This window comes from Nansenia antarctica (genome assembly GCF_963989245.1).
Source record: "Nansenia antarctica genome assembly, chromosome: 8".
Lineage (NCBI taxonomy): Eukaryota > Metazoa > Chordata > Actinopteri > Argentiniformes > Microstomatidae > Nansenia > Nansenia antarctica.
The window spans coordinates 16,626,605-16,638,654 of NC_137678.1; the positions used below are offsets into that span (position 1 = coordinate 16,626,605).

Consider the following 12,050-nt stretch of genomic DNA (forward strand, 5'->3'; position numbering starts at 1 on the left):
GAAAAACTAGTTAGGAGGATAAGTGCACTTAATTAGGAAGTGGAGGAGGTTGTGCTTCAGTGCTTCATAGTGGCCAGAGTTAAAGGTTCTCTAAGCTCAAACATACTGTAGCTTAAAACACCTGCCACAGTGACCTCCCTGTTTTATGGCCAAAATCGTGATTGACCCATCACTTACAATAATTATTATTGCTTTTTCTTTTTCTTAAGTCATATTTCCTCTGTAAACAAGGCAGCATTAATGCAACTACACCGGAGTCACAAGCAGCATTGTGGTGTTTTGAGTGAAAGCACTGTTGCCTTTTCCTTTATATGTGTTTGGACAGTTTGACAGAAATATTGAATTTGGCTCTATACTCCAGGAAGTAGCTGTGTCTAATAATGGCTGAGGCAAACGTACAGAATGTCAGCTTACATTTGAGGGTATTTTCATACATATCCATTTTACAATTAAAAATAAAAGCACTTTATGTATGTAGTTCCCCCATTTTGAGGAAGTCATAAGTACTTTGACAAAAAAAAAAAAAAAAAATATGGCAGAGATCTGCTTTGTCGTGCTAGTAATACTTTCTCTACTTACTGTGGACTTTAGATAGAGATGGCTAAAGTTAGTCGTATATGGAAAAAGAAAAATGCAGACAGTTTATACAGTTTTGACCAAAGGGAGTTGATTATAATTATACTGTTTTTTCCCTTTGTGTGTGTCCTTTTTTGTTGTATTTTAAAAAAAAAATACAGATAGTAAGAAAAATGTTTGTTTGAAAAGTAGAAATGTATCCAGGTCTTTGTTTTTGAAATGGACGTTTTTATTAAAAAATATTTTAATGTTTGGAAGTTTGAATTTGGCTTTCATTTCAGTCAATATTATCACTGCCCATATGGATGCGCTGAAGACACTCTGCAATGGACTGGAACTGGGCTGCTCAGTCTTCCCACACAAGACTTCAACAAATCACATTTGTTAGTGAGGTTTATGGCTCACCCTGGATAGATTTCTGCTGAGACGATATATTATATACACATTTTTAATAACAAAAGTCACTTGAGCATGTCTTTTCTGTGGATCATAATAGCCCATTTATTTTGACATGATTTAAGATAGTAATAAAAATGATATTTGTAGCTGATGTACCCTTTTGAGGGATTGTTTCAATTCTTTGTCTTTGCTAGCCAGTCATCTAGACTCAGTGTACAGAGGAAGCGTCTGTCACTCATCGTCACTGGCCTAGTTCAATTTTTATTTTGGTGCCACAGTGCAATTTTTTTGAATGACAGGGAATCAATAACACACTGTGTTGGAGATGGGGACGGACTGACATTTAAGCAATATCACACGAGAGGGAGTGCTGTTATACTGAATATCCCCTACGACCAAATCACAGCCATGCTGATATTCAGTATAACAGCCCGACCTTGAGTGTGATATTGCTTTTATACAACGGTTCTACAGCGCCGTTTATTAGTTTAACAGTAATAGGCGACAACAGATTATGATTTATTTGTTTGTTTATTTAATCATTTATTTTGGCTCCGCCAACAAAAAATAGTTCTGCAACTGAACTTCAACTGGACTGTTGCCCAGTAACCTGAACACAAACATCCGCAGGCTAGCTACTTTGTATTAAGGGTCATTTAATAGAACACCTGTGCCGCGGAGTGATACATATACTTAAAAGGCCCAGTGCTGTTATACTGTATATCGGCACTAGGGCTGCAACTAACGATTATTTTGATAATCGATTAATCTACCGATAATTTTTCCCGGTTAATCGATTAATCGGATACAAAAAAGTTTTTTTTTTTTTTAAGATTTACAAAATAAAATTAATTTAAAAATTAATTTATGTTTTCTAAATCAGCCAGGCCTATACATACATGTGCAAAATGAATAAGTATTAATAATAAAAAAATATATATATATATAAATAAAAAAGGCTTTGCTACATCAAATAGGTTTAACAACAGGCCATGGACTATGGCGGTAGATTGTTTCAATAAAGTAGTTGAACTCTAGGTAACCAGTTGAAGAGACACCACATGGTGCACACAGGGGAGAAGCCCTACAAATGTCTGGAATGTGACAAAGCATTCAGCAGTAGACACAGTTTACAGGATCATCTAGAAAAATACCAACACACAAATTGTACATAATTTTAGATTTTTGGTACAATTATAATTGTACATAATGTTGTATTGCACTGTATTGTAGTTTTCATTGCTATATATATATATGTGGTGAATGTAGAGGTCATGTTCTACTGAAAACAAATTCCAGCTACCTTGGTGTGGCAATAAAAGGATCTTTCATGTTGTATTAGTTGAAATTGAACTTGTGGCAAGTAACAAAAAGCATTGTCCGCACCTCAATGTCATGGTATGTAATTATAAATAAAGTTAATCTGAAACTACGAGGACTGCATGTTTTTATAGCAACTGACAAGTCCAAAGTTAGACAAACTTTTTAATGTTCATTGTAAGAGAAGACTCCAGGAAGCGCTAGTACCGTACACCTCTCTATTCAGTACCAGTCTCTCTCTCTCTCTCTCTCTCTCTCTCTCTCTCTCTCTCTCTCTCTCTGTCGGGTTCTGGTTCTGGGCTTAAATGCCATATTCTATTCAGCTTGGTTGTAATGCAAGCCATGCTAACCCGTCGCTTAGTTCAAACAGACCATAGACTTTAAACAACAAAGAGACACGGAATCAATCATGATTAGTATTTACTTGCAAGGAGGACGAATATGAGGCCTCTCCTGTAGGAAGAGACGCCATATTGGTACTAATCTCTTCTCCTGTAAGCCAGTTTATTTATTCTCTCAGAATGGAAAGGGGGAGACAGTTTATGATCCTATCAGAGTACTAGAAAAAGTGGGTGGTGTTCAGAACGAATCATTTCATGGAAATTTGATAAGCAGGGGAGGAAAAGTTCACAAACAGTGTCCAGTGTACAAGGGTCACACAATCATTAACAGAGCCCAGAGCCAGGGCTGTACAGAGTTTCATGGTGTACAAGGTTCATATACAGAATTAACAGAGTATCCTGTTTTAACCTTTGGTTCAACATTATGAAAACCTTTATTCAGCCCTATCATTCCCTGCTGTTTTTCATAATTTATCACGATACAAACATTCTCTTCTTTATTCAGGTCGTTTTAACTTTCTTTCATATTTTCTAGTTTAACTGTCATTCAACATCGCCGTACAGATCACACATGAATCTCAACTTGGATTAGAGTTTCTCAAATTGGGTTAGGTACTTAGGTTCCAAATATTCCTGAAATCAGTTTGTTAGTCATAGCTTTGAAGCAGGGGAAGACACAACAAACAATCATTTGGTGTCAAGCATCACACATGTTCCTCCTGCTACTGCAGTCGATAGGTCAAGAGTCATTCAGTTCGTAAGGGATGCGTTTACAAATGTCTCTGATTGATAGTTCAGGGTTTCTATGTCATCTTGGGACATTACTGCCCCAGACTGGGTCGTGTGCCTGGACGGGCGTCTCGTTTGGGTCGTCGGGAGGATTTCGTCCCCTCATTCTAAGAGATAGTGGATCTGAAGAATTCTTCACCGGGTTTGAGACGTAATTCACTAACTGAATAACCCCTTTGTAGCCCGGGCTTCCACCACTACCCGTCGTTCGAGGGAAACAATGTCACCCTCCCTCAATGGCTCTGTGCATCCACGTATCTCGTTCTGCGATCTTGACAGCGGTTGAGATGCTCAGCAGCACCCCAAATGGCTCAACCCACCGCGGGCTGCGCTAGTGTTCTCCTTCCATCTCGTCGATGATTCTCGATCCTGTAGGAAACAGAAAGGGACTGGCAGATCATTTGTTCTGGCTATTTCCTAAATAGCCATCCACGTGGCCAGTGTGTTTTCTGTTTCTGCCAAATCTGCTGTCTTTACATATAACGATGAATTGAGTATCTAGGACCCCAATTGAAATATGTACTTTCATGTCACTTGCTTCTGCAAATCTTCTAATAAAGTTTTCAATCAATCAATCAATACTTCCCTATTGTCGTCTACTATGGGTAGTCTAAACCCTTCTCCCATTTACTATTTCAAATTCATTAATTTCATTAATTTCATTTATTTCATTCATTTCATTCATTTCATTTATTCATATCAACCCCATAGGTCTCAATTTTATTGTCATGTGTGTTTCCATTAGAGAAACACACTCTTCAATGTCCAGGTGTTTGGACACTGTGTTTGATCAATTCGTTCACGAAATGTGCGCCATTATCACTATATAATTTTTTTTTTTTTTTAATTGTGTGTAATTATATACGTGAAAATGTGCGTTAACTCCTGTCAATCATCATTTCCCTGCTTTTTGATACATGTCATCAAAAAGACCATGTATCAAATTAGCTGCTGTTTGTAGAGGCTTTGTGGTAATACAATTTTCCCATCTATTCTATAAACTTTGTAATTCGTCCAAATTCGTATTATAATGGAGGTTTACTGCCCTCCAACCCCTTCTTGGGTTAGAGTCCGTCTACCCCCACCCTTCTGCTTCCTGTTCTCTCTCTCTCTCTCCTCTCTGTCCCTCTCTCCTGCTCTCGCTCTCCTCTCTGTGTCATAACTCCACTTCAAATATTTCTCTCTATCTCTGTCTCTAACCTTGGTTCTTTCCTGTTCTCTCTCTCTCTCTCTCTCTCTCTCTCTCTCTCTCTCTCTCTGTCTGTCTCTCTCTCTCTCTGTGTCTCTCTGTCTGTCTGTCTGTCTCCTGTCTGTCTGTCTATTCCTCTCTTTCTGTCTGTCTGTCTCCTGTCTGTCTGTCTATTCCTCTCTTTCTGTCTGTCTGTCTCCTGTCTGTCTGTCTATTCCTCTCTTTCTGTCTGTCTGTCTCCTGTCTGTCTGTCTATTCCTCTCTTTCTGTCTGTCTGTCTCCTGTCTGTCTGTCTATTCCTCGTCTCCTCTCCTCGTCTCCTAGTCTCCTCTACTCCTCTACTAGTCTCCTAGTCTCCTCTCCTCGTCTCCTCTACTCGTCTCCTAGTCTCCTAGTCTCCTCTACTCCTCTACTAGTCTCCTAGTCTCCTCTCCTCGTCTCCTCTACTCGTCTCCTAGTCTCCTACTGCTTTCTCTCCTTCTCTCTGTCTCTCTGTCTCTGTCTCTCTCTCTTATCTCTTACTCAAACACACATTCCCTCTCTCTCTCCTGCTTTCTCCTGCTTTCTCTCCTTCTCTCTCTCTCCTCACCCTCGTCCTTAAACAACTTTAACATTTCTCTCTCTCTTCACTTCTTGCCCTGTCTTTTCTTTTATAGCTGAAACCACTTCCCTGTAGTTTAAACACAACCATACACACGTCTGTGATTAGTTGAGTCCTCTCATTTCTCTCTCTGTTCCTCACTCTCACACTCTCTTATCTCTTTACACACACACACCACACTCGCTCTCTCTGTCACACACACACTCTCTCTGCTCTCTCTCTGTCACTGAACATACAGTATCCTTAATCTCCTCTAATTCTGACACATACACTTTCTAATTCTACACTTTTGTAATTCTCACTTTCAGTCATAGTTTCAGTTCCATTCTTAGTCTGCTGTTTACCTAACACGAAAAGGATATTCATTTATCTTTCAAAGTGGATTCCTTTCGTATGTCAAACTACTCCACAGTCTAATTTCCATTAGTCTACTGTTTACATATAAAAAGATATACATCTGTCTTTTAAAGTGGATTCTTTTTCATGTCAAACAACTCCTATTTTGTACAATTTAGGATTAGATAGACTATTCATTTCGATTGCAATCTTTCTTTTTCTATTATAATTCACTTTCATTCATAGTTTCTATATTTACCGGTCTTTGTTGCTTATGTCTTGGTCTGGATCTCGTCAGCCGTCCTTTTGGAGGAGAAAGGTTCGACATCTAACGCACCGGCCTGGAGCGAATTTGACGTTCCAGGACTTTCTCCGGGTTCGCTCGATCCCGGGCTGTTGCAACAGACTTCGGTGTGTCGAATCTTCTTCCCCCATCAGACGACCTTGAGATCCGGCTTCAGAAGGACCAAATGTCGGGTTCTGGTTCTGGGCTTAAATGCCATATTCTATTCAGCTTGGTTGTAATGCAAGCCATGCTAACCCGTCGCTTAGTTCAAACAGACCATAGACTTTAAACAACAAAGAGACACGGAATCAATCATGATTAGTATTTACTTGCAAGGAGGACGAATATGAGGCCTCTCCTGTAGGAAGAGACGCCATATTGGTACTAATCTCTTCTCCTGTAAGCCAGTTTATTTATTCTCTCAGAATGGAAAGGGGGAGACAGTTTATGATCCTATCAGAGTACTAGAAAAAGTGGGTGGTGTTCAGAACGAATCATTTCATGGAAATTTGATAAGCAGGGGAGGAAAAGTTCACAAACAGTGTCCAGTGTACAAGGGTCACACAATCATTAACAGAGCCCAGAGCCAGGGCTGTACAGAGTTTCATGGTGTACAAGGTTCATATACAGAATTAACAGAGTATCCTGTTTTAACCTTTGGTTCAACATTATGAAAACCTTTATTCAGCCCTATCACTCTCTCTCTCTCTCTCTCTCTCTCTCTCCCCCCCCCCCCCCCCCCCCCCATTCAGAACCACTGATAGGGGGCAGTAGATCCATTCTGACCCTGCTCCAGTGAGCCTCACACTCAGGGTTGCCAGATGGGGCAGGTTCCCGCCGAATGGGCTACTTTTAATCACACTGGGCTGGAAAAAAAGTATTCGGGTGGTTGGGCTGGATATATAGCATTTAGGCGGTGTCTAACCCTAACCCTAACACACACCCTAGTAGCTACATACAATGTGCAGGCTTTCTTTATTTTACAAACATCATTGGCAACAGACATACAGTTTAGGGGCAGGAGATGGGCACCTGCCCAATTGTAATTAGCGGTTTTCTGACAATCTAGGTTTTGGGCTGGTTTTTGTTGGATTTAGCGGTTTTAAGACTGTGGTTAGGCTGGAAATTGTCAATCCCATCTGGCAACCCTGCTCACACTACCATTAGTACAGAGGTCTGGACCACAGCCAGGCAGCTTGCTTATCTCTGTGCCTTAATAATAATGATAATAATAATAATAATAATAATAATAATAATAATAATAATGATGATAATAATAATAATATGAATAATAATAATGATAATAATAATATGAATAATAATAATAATAATGATAATAATAATAATAATAATAATAACAATAACAATACTAATGATAATAATAATATTAATAATAATGATGATGATAATAAGAATAAGAATAATAACTTTTTATTTGTATAACACTTTTCCTGCAAACGTTGCAGCTCAAAGTGCTTTAATCATTATATAATCTTAATTTAATTATTTAGTCATTTCAAGGCAATATTAAAAAGGTGGGTTTTTAGTCTTGACTTTAACATAATGTGCTGAGGTTGCATCCCTAATGTAAACTGGCAGTGCATTCCACAATCTGGGTGCATAAAATGAGAATGCAGCCTCACCAAATCTCTTCTATGTGGTACACAGAGAAAACCAGCGTCAGAAGACCTGAGAGCTCTATTGGGCTGATATGCTAGCAAAAGGTCTTTCAGATATTCTGGCACCCCAAGCGAGCAAGTAGTATCTGCTTTTTCTTTAACTTGCACAGAACTCGCTTTAAGTTTCAAGATGTCAGGAAGAGGTAAAACCGGAGGCAAGGCCAGAGCAAAGGCAAAGACCCGCTCCTCTCGGGCTGGACTCCAGTTCCCAGTGGGCCGTGTACACAGGCTCCTGCGTAAGGGCAACTATGCCCATCGTGTGGGCGCCGGCGCACCGGTCTACCTGGCCGCCGTGCTCGAGTACCTGACTGCTGAGATCCTGGAGTTGGCCGGCAACGCCGCCCGCGACAACAAGAAGTCTCGTATCATCCCCCGTCATCTGCAGTTGGCTGTCCGTAACGACGAGGAGCTGAACAAACTGCTGGGCGGTGTGACCATCGCTCAGGGCGGTGTGCTGCCCAACATCCAGGCAGTGCTGCTCCCCAAGAAGACCGAGAAGCCCGCCAAGGCGAAGGAAACGTCCCACCGCTGCTTCACCTCCTCAAACCCCCCAAAGGCTCTTTTAAGAGCCAACCACTTCTCTCTCCAAAAGTGCAGTCCATCTCTCCCTCCACAGTTTGTCTGCGTTATGAGTGTTTCATGTTGTGAAGAACACTAATTATGATTTCATGTACGAGGCAGAGGACGCACCATACATATTACACAGGGTTGGGCAGAAAACATCCTCGTGATGTCACTGCCTCAGCATTAGAAATAACGTTCAGTCCTTCATAAGGTTTTAAACATCACCCCTTCCTTGTGTAGTGGACCTTGTTCTTCCATAATTATAGTTTGCGTTTGTTTGGTTCATCATTTGTATGAACTGGATGAGGACAACTAGTTATGAAACTTTAGATTAAAATTAGAGGACAACAATGATGAAATTATAGATTAAGAATAGAGGACAACAATGATGAAATTATAGATTTAGAATAGAGGACAACAATGATGAAGTTATAGATTAAGGATAGAGGACAATAATGTCCACAACAGCAGCGAGATTAAAGGACGTCCAATGGAACACAACCGGTGACAAAATAAGTGTCTGCACCACGCTGATCTCTGTACATCATGTTTACACTGTTCTTGTTCATTTGTATTCATATAGTCGTACATTACATACTTTTTTGTATCTTCACACTTGTTTTGGCTTTAAAAAATAATAATTTAAAGGATAGATTATCATTGACAAAAGATATCGGAATTACATCTCTTTGAAGCCAACGGTTTGGGGGAGGGGCCAAACAAAGGAAGCGCGCGGCAGGGTTTAAGTGTTTGAATTTGTGGCGGCAATGGCGCGGACGGTGCTCGTGTCCAATGGCAGCCGGAGAAGGAGGCGCAAACGAGCCAATGAGCTCGTCTATAGTCGCCAACCAATCGGGGCACGACTGGGGGTTTATAAATGTACAACGTTCTGTTGAGATTGGTTATACTCCAACTGAACGAAGGAAGATATCGTCATGGCCAGAACCAAGCAAACCGCTCGTAAATCCACCGGCGGCAAAGCCCCAAGGAAGCAGCTCGCCACCAAGGCTGCCCGTAAAAGTGCCCCGGCCACCGGCGGCGTGAAGAAGCCTCACCGTTACAGGCCTGGCACCGTGGCTCTGAGGGAGATCCGTCGTTACCAGAAGTCCACCGAGCTGCTCATCCGCAAGCTGCCCTTCCAGCGCCTGGTGAGAGAAATCGCCCAGGATTTCAAGACCGATCTGCGCTTCCAGAGCTCTGCTGTGATGGCCCTGCAGGAGGCCAGCGAGGCTTACCTGGTCGGTCTGTTCGAGGACACCAACCTGTGTGCCATCCACGCCAAGAGAGTCACCATCATGCCCAAGGACATCCAGCTGGCCCGCCGTATCCGTGGAGAGCGCGCCTAAGATGACCACACCGATCTGAGAGGAAATCCCCAAAGGCTCTTTTAAGAGCCACCTCAATATTTCCCTCAAAGGCGTGTTTCCATTTACCACCCGTGTAGTGCGTTAATCTATAGGTTATACGACTCAAATGAGTAGCCTGCAGGGATGCTGACCGTGCTATCTCGGTAACCGAAATACATGTAGGACAATTCACAACAGCATAAGGCCTTAATGTGTGAATTCGTTGTGATGGGCTAACTATGATAAGCACTCCTTATGTAAAATAATCCGACGTAAATCAGGGTCAGTCAGTGTGTTCTGTAGATCACGGATTTTCTCCACATAAGGTCTGATTTACTTCAGCTAAAGCTTAGGGAGGACATCAACATGCGGTACCCCCATAGGCTGTTCTTAAAATAGATAGTATATGTATATATACAGTGTTCAGACCCCTTCAATTTTCTACATTATGTGGTGTTATAGACTCAATTTAAAATGGATTAAATTAGAAGAATTTGTCATAAATCCACACACAATGAGCACATTATAAAAGCATGTTGTATTGTATTAAATATGTCAGGGTTATTAAAACACGTTAGACTATACTGCATATGTGAATGAAATGTGCCACAGTATGTATTGTAAATAAAGTTTAATCTGATTTGATGGTTAGGGTCATTTACATTGTACAAGGAAAACATTTAAATGTAGAAAATAATAATAATAATCTCTCAAAAAAAAATCTCTTTTACAGTTTATTGAGAAAACATTGAAAACAAATGTCCTATTTGCAATCATTGGATCATTCAAATGAAGATGACCTGACCCCAGGAATATGTAATAGAGGTCCAACCTCACCAGACATGAACCCTGGAATATGTAATCGAGCTCCAGTATGACCAGATATGAACATCCTCTGACTGTTGACACCATCACAGGATTGGGATTCAATAATCTCAGATTCTAGACTTCACAGAGAGAGCTCAATCTGAGAGTCAACCCTCTGAGATTCATTGAAGTGGGAAATAATTACATATAAACTCTTAAAACCAAATCACAGAGAAATATATTTCTACAGAATAGTAGCTTATAATAAAACATCACTCACTTATGGGGAGCTCTAAGATCACACAGCTCAGCACTGTCACCCCAATGAGGCCCAAACCCAGGATAGAGGGGCTGAGAGAATGTGGTCTGGACTCTGTGGAGGAGGGTCATTGTGTCAGAGGAGACGCTGTAGAAGGACAGAGTACCTGACCTGTGATCCAGGTACACTCTGGAGGACAGAGGGATCTCTCCCTGCCACCCCCTGCTGATGCCCTAGGTCTTGGGCTCTGGTGGCAGTAAAACATCCACTGCATTCACTACAGACACACAAACACATTCACAGAGAGAGAAAACATTCGCATCATGTCATATTACACACACACATCATGTACTGTACACAAAGTGATGATTAGGACCGTGGTCTGAAGTTAAAGGGACCAGAGCAAAGTGATGATTAGGACCTTGGTCTGAAGTTAAAGGGACTAGACTAGAGCAAAGTGATGATTAGGACCTTGGTCTGAAGTTAAAGGGACTAGAGCAAAGTGATGATTAGGACCTTGGTCTGAAGTTAAAGGGACTTGAGCAGACGTGGTCCAACTAAGGCCCATGGACCGGATCCGGCCCGCCACAAGAACACAGATCTCAAGCAAAGGAAGACAAATCGGGACCAACTCGAGCAGTCATAACTGAGCCTGATCTTTGCCATGAAAAAGGCATACGTATGGCCACCAGAACCGGTCCACTTATAATAATAATAACTTTTATTTGTATAGCGCTTTTCCTGCTAACGTTGCAGCTCAAAGTGCTCCAATCATTATATAATCATCATTTAATCATTTAGTCATTTAAAGGCAATATTAAAAATATGGGGTTTTAGTCTTGACTTGAAAATATTTGCTGAGGTTGCATCCCTAATGTAAACTGGCAGTGCATTCCACAATTTGGGAGTATAAAATGAGAATGCAGCCTCACCAAATCTCTTCTTTTGTACATGTGGTACACAGAGAAAACCAGCGTCAGAAGACCTGAGAGCTCTATTGGGCTGATATACTAGCAAAAGATCTTTCAGATATTCTGGTGCTGTGCCAGTGAGAGCTTTATAAACAAGCAGAAGGAACTTGAAATGTATTCTGAACTTAACAGGAAGCCAGTGTAGAGTTTCTAAATGCTGCTACACACACACACACACACACACACACACACACACACACACACACACACACACACACACACACACACACACACACTCTCTCTCTCTCTCTCTCTCTCTCTCTCTCTCTCTCTCTCTCTCTCTCCCTATCTCTCTTTTACCTTTGCTATGTCTTTTTCTCTCTCTTTCCTTCTCACTCCCTCTCTCCTTTCCTTTCCTTCCTCTGATTTCCCTCTCTCCCTCAGTTGTTAGAACCAGGAAGGACTCCTGACCTCAGTGCCTCATAAACCATAACCATAAACAAGACAGGTACAACACCAGTGAAAGTCCCCTCTGTGCTGTGTTCCAGGTAAAGGTGTTGTGTGTGTGTGTGTGTGTGTGTGTGTGTGTGTGTGTGTGTGTGTGTGTGTGCGCGTGCGCCTCACAAACATAGTTTCATCTCCCAGGA

General features: G+C 41.3%; 3 protein-coding genes across 3 annotated transcripts in view; all 3 read left to right on the plus strand.

The window, feature by feature from the left end:
* LOC308163739 (histone H1-like) overlaps positions 1–12,050 on the plus strand; it is a gene marked incomplete at both ends in the record, with an annotated part of 203,279 nt that overhangs the window by 185,597 nt on the left and 5,632 nt on the right. The gene's annotated exons all lie outside the window — the stretch shown is intronic.
* LOC308163469 (histone H2A-like) lies at positions 7,647–8,909 on the plus strand (the record flags this gene model as incomplete). Its single annotated transcript, XM_080537656.1, has 2 exons — positions 7,647–8,072; positions 8,880–8,909. 2 exons carry the CDS (start codon positions 7,647–7,649, stop codon positions 8,907–8,909), a joined length of 456 nt encoding a protein of 151 aa, XP_080393782.1.
* LOC308163470 (histone H3.2) lies at positions 9,016–9,426 on the plus strand (the record flags this gene model as incomplete). Its single annotated transcript, XM_080537657.1, has 1 exon — positions 9,016–9,426. The coding sequence occupies one exon, from the start codon at positions 9,016–9,018 to the stop codon at positions 9,424–9,426; it is 411 nt and encodes a 136-aa protein (XP_080393783.1).